General features: G+C 52.4%; 1 protein-coding gene across 1 annotated transcript in view; it reads left to right on the forward strand.

Moving 5' to 3' along the window:
- ZFHX3 (zinc finger homeobox 3) overlaps positions 1 to 4,838 on the forward strand; it is a 113,163-nt gene that overhangs the window by 76,401 nt on the left and 31,924 nt on the right. Inside the window, 1 exon segment of the mRNA XM_035898041.1 lies at positions 1,560 to 1,667. Coding sequence (XP_035753934.1) covers positions 1,560 to 1,667 — 108 coding nt within the window.

Genomic DNA, 4,838 nt, shown 5'->3' on the forward strand with positions numbered 1-4,838 from the left:
CCCTGCCCGGGGGCATTTTGAAAGCAGCAGGCTGGGGGCTGGGGGCAGTTTGTTGGGGTTTTTTTCCCCAGGGTGGGAAGAATTTTGGAATTTTTGTGAATCCAGCGGCTGAGTTCACAGCCCCCCTCTCCAGCAGACTGGACCCCCCGTCTCGCAAAGCAGACCGCTCGTCTCACCCCTTGTCAGCGATTTGCGTCTCCCCACGTGCTGGGCGCCTTCGCCTATCGACGCCGCCCGTCACGCCTTTGCCCGCGGTCCTGTTCTCCCAGGCGCAGACCACGGGGGTCCCTGCAGCTCTCAAGAGTTTCCAGCTTTTAAAGGAGTGAAAGAGGGGTAGAGGATCAACCAGAGTGCTTCCACTTAGTATCAGTGCTGATCTCTGGACGCTTTTACAAGTTCCTCCCTGATTTAAGTTGTCACATTCTCAAAGGGCACTGCTGACTGTCTGCAATCTCCTAGTACGTATTTTTAATCCTGGTTTCTAGCCCTGTCTTTGTTAGGGGGAGGATGGGGGTGGTGCTTTAACTGGTTAGGTAGTTCAGATAAAACCTCAGGATAGCCTAGGATTTACCATGACCAGATAATGCAAGTTAAAATTATGACCTGTCCTGCCTAAAAGAGGATATAATGGCTTAAAAGTATCCTTTCTTCCCAGTGTTGATGTAGCCCCCCCGTCAATTATTCGGTAGCTGTCGAGCTGCCCGCACGCTACATAAATACCCGCGGTATTAGATGATAATGTGGCTGTTGTGCCCTGGTGTAAGAGGTCTGGCAGCTGCAGCCATCTCGCTCCCGGCGTCCCACCTGGCGAGGGTGCCTCCGCAGGGACCGCGCCGTGTCGACACGCTCTGTGCCGCCGGCCTCAGCGCGCCGGTGGGGCGGTGGCACTTCGTGTTTTGTTCTGAGCTTTCAGTGCTTCACTTCACCCAGCGTGTTTTCTCCTTCATGCTTTTGCACCTGTATGATACTGCCTGAGTGCTCAAACTCTTCCTGTGACTGGGATGAAAATAAGACCCCCAGCAGCTTCCTCCCGTGCCTTGTGTCAGGGCCACGTCCGCAGAAGACAGCGCTGCTCCTTGCTTTGTCTGAGCAGAAGTGAGTGGTGGTGTTCCTGCGGTGAACGCGGGGGTCTTGGTGACCAGGGTTGGTATTACATGGTGCCATGCGGTCTGAAGAGCTTGAGATGGGGATGAGGAGGAAGGCTGAGGCTGAAGGTGCAGGAGGCTCTGGTCAGTCCCTGATGCTTCTCTAATCCATGGTGTGGGTAAAACCTTCCCATACCAGGCAAATGTTTTACCGTACACTGCACCGCCAGGGACATCAGTAGCTGTAAGCGGTAGGAGTAGGTTTTGTCTTCACCTCTCACTTCTTCCCTCTGCAGTTTCTCTCTTGACCAGCTCGCAGGCAGTTGTTGGGAGAGCACTGGGTGACACTGAGACTTGCTGCTCAACTCTTGTGCCTCAGCGTTGGCTGTTGCTTGGTTGCTCAGTGGCTCAGTGATTTGCTCTTCGGCTGTGACTTCCATTTTTGTGTTACACTTTCTGTTTCTCTTGTTCCAGAAGAATCCGCTGAAGATGTGGAAGGGCCCAATGAAACAGCCGGTGACGCTGAAGAGCCTGCCAAGGAGCAAGAGAGCGCAGGGGACAAGGACCAAAGTAAATGGACAGGTGGGTTTTGGTCCCTCTTTTTCTTTCAATCCAGGAAGGGGAGCTGGGAAGCTGCAGAGCAGCAGCCTGCGAAACTCTTCCCTTAAATGACCGTGCCACGCAGCACCTCCAGCGTGACATAAGCGTCGTCCTCTGCGACGTCTTCAGGTGTAGCTTCGTGATGCGCTCGCGCAGTTTGGGCGGTGATCGGTCACACGTCCCCACTCCCGGCCCCGGGCTCGCGCTGGGGCTGTGGGCCCAAGCTCCCCTGTGCTCCTGGCGCTGGATCTGACCCGGGCAGTGGGAACAGGCAGCTGGGAGGGGAGGAGGGAGAAGGGCACTGCCCCTTCTGGCAGCAGCCAGCACTGAGGGTGGATTAAGCCTGTCATGAAACCCCACCCTATGTTGTTAAGACTTGAGAGGCTGTTTGCCTGCTTTTTGATCGTGGGCCTGGCTCTGGTAGCAAGATTTCGATGCAGAAAGGCAGAGCAGAGAGACAGACCCTGTGCTTGTGCTCTCTTAACTGCTCACTCTCTGCGTGACATCCTGACACGGATGCAGACGCGCAGCAGTACTTAACGTCGTTGCAGTGGAATCTGTAAGGTTTCTCTTTGTGAAATCCTTAGATGGATTAATTATGAATGTATTAGGTTACTCTCTCTTTCCCAGAAGATGGTTGCTATCTTCCAGAGGTGAGTGGGAGGAATCTTTTAAATATTCCTTGCCTTTGAGTAGAAAGCAGCTGCGAGATTGTCCTCCTCTGGAGAGGGCTGTGCCCCTCCTCATCCGGCGCTTGCTGACCACTTCAGCGTAGGTATGGAAACGGAGACGCGGGAGGCAGTACCCGTTTTCCTTGGCCCAGGACGGAGCAGTTCTGACTCCCTGTTTCTGGTTCTGCGCTGTAGCCCAGTCGGTGTGCAGACTTACGGTTGCGTGGTACGATGCCCCTCTCGGTCTGCGCAGAGACCCTCCTTCCAGGCAGCCTTCTCCTGTCGTGTTTGTGGTTGCCTTTTGGTGAGCTACAGCCAAAGAGGTGTTTTGGCTTACGCAGTCTTCAAAAGGATGAAATGCGGTCCTTCACCTCAGCACATCTGCAATCTCAGCCATTGGAAGTTGTGTCCAAAGTGGTGAAGAAAGCGAGCTGTGCTGTAATGCACGTGGAAGCTCACGTGCTCAGTCTAGACTGCTCTTGCTGAGGCGACTCTGTGTGTCCTTCCCCATCCCAGACCCATTCCTCAGCCCAGAGGTGCAGACTTTGCTTGGCTGTAGGTGATTTTTAGTCTCTTGTTGCGTGGGATTGTGTGATCCTAAGCAAAAGCACGCTTCGTGAGGTGTCCCAGACAGGTGTAAGTACTGTTTATTTACTACATCTCTTAAAGGCCCAGCAGAGTGCTTTGTCCAAACCTGAAGCGCTTCCAGAAGCTGATCTATGCGAAAAGATTGGGTTTGTATGTTAAAACATGTAAGGAAAACCAAAGAACCTACTTCTTAATCCCTTTACTATCTAGAAACTCTAAACTTGGGTGGCTTTATTTCTTCATCCTGCCAGTGAAATTCCTAACCCATTTTTGGTGTTTATCAGTCAAACGGCAGACAAGAAATGGATGGCTTTGTGGAATCTTCAAAGGAAAATGCAGATTATGTACATGAGCCCACAGAGCTCTGGACAAGCCCTGTCCAGAGCCGCCGCAAGGCTGAAGAGCACAGCCTCAGCAAGACGTGTGCACGTGCTGGCATTGAGTTCAGGTCCCACTTTCAAGCATGTAATGACATTACCCCTGCACAACAGCATTACCCCTCAGCTTTAAAGCAAAAGAAAAGTTCTCCACTGGTTACGTGCAGTGGATGTGCAAAACAAGTTCCATGCCTCCATCTTGTTTTGTTTCTGCTTTCAGGCTCCCTTGAGGAACATGGCTACGTTGCCGTGTCCTTCTGGGCTTCAGACATTGAAAGGAATAGAAACTAGGTGAGGTTGTTGAGAGACAACCACAGAAAAGCCATGCCCGTGTGTACAGGAATATCAAAATGCCACAGTACAAACCGAGGTGTAACCAGGGAGGGGAACGGGCAGTACCACGTGCAAGGAGAGAGCGGGTCTGCAGCTCAGCCCAGTGGGGAGGCCATCAACCACCGTGTCAGGAACGCTGGAGAGCATGAAGCCCTCTTTGTGTTCGTCTCCGCTGTCTGCGAGACCAGAGCAGCCCGTGTCGGCGGCGCGGTGGAGAGAGGAGCAGGCTGCAAGACGCTCAGCTGAGCTGAACGTTGTCACATCTGTGAGCGGCTGCTTCCTACCTGGGTGTTCTGGGAAAGTGACTGAAGCATCCTCAAACCTGGCAGCTGCCACCTCTGGTGATGTCCAGGCAACAGGGGAGGTGCCGCCAGAGAGCAGCCATGGTGCTCATCTGGGAATGAAGGAAGAGCCGGGGAACTGCACACCTGCCAGCTCCGTTTGCCCCAGATTTTCCTGGGAATTGACCAAACAACTGTTTGTAAGTGCTGACAGGAAGATAATGAGATGAGAAACAGTCGACATGGATTTGTCAAGAACAAATCATGTCAACACGACCCAATTTCCTTCCGTGTGAAGAAGGTCCTGTTTGCAGTCAGTATCTCCTGCCTTCTCCTTCCGAAGGCTTCTGATGGTGCTTTTCAGGACAGTCTCAAAACGAAGCTCAAGCATTATGGTGTAGGTGAAAATACTATGGAATGGCTGCATTTCTGCAGCGCTGGAAAGCTTCCTCTGGAAGTCGGTGTCCAGTCCTGAGCTTGGGGTGTCAAGAAAGATGAGGAGCAATTTCAGAAAGCCTGAAGAGCGCAAACGACCCAGACGAGAGCATGATCTGCATGGTGTCAGTGGTGCGGGGAAAACAGAATGAGCGGGCTTATGTGACCCACACAGGGAAGACCAAAGGGGAGGCCAAGATAAGTCTTCTTGTGCATAAAATGCTCCTGAAAGGGAGGAAATAATTTGTTCTCCACGTTCAGGATATAGACAACAAGAAGTAATGGGCTTAAATTGAAGGCAGAAAGGCTGAGGTTAGATGATAAATAAAAAAAAAACCCTCTCCCGGTACAGCTTGTGAAGTGCTGGGGTAGATTTTCTGGGAAGGTTCCTCGGAGGTCTTCCAAGAGGAGCTGCTGTCGGGAATGAAGTAGGCACAGTTTATCCTGCTGTGGATGGGCCGGCTGACA

The sequence above is a fragment of the Egretta garzetta genome, unplaced genomic scaffold (assembly GCF_000687185.1).
Source record: "Egretta garzetta isolate BGI_Z169 unplaced genomic scaffold, ASM68718v1 scaffold67, whole genome shotgun sequence".
Taxonomy (NCBI): Eukaryota; Metazoa; Chordata; class Aves; order Pelecaniformes; family Ardeidae; genus Egretta; species Egretta garzetta.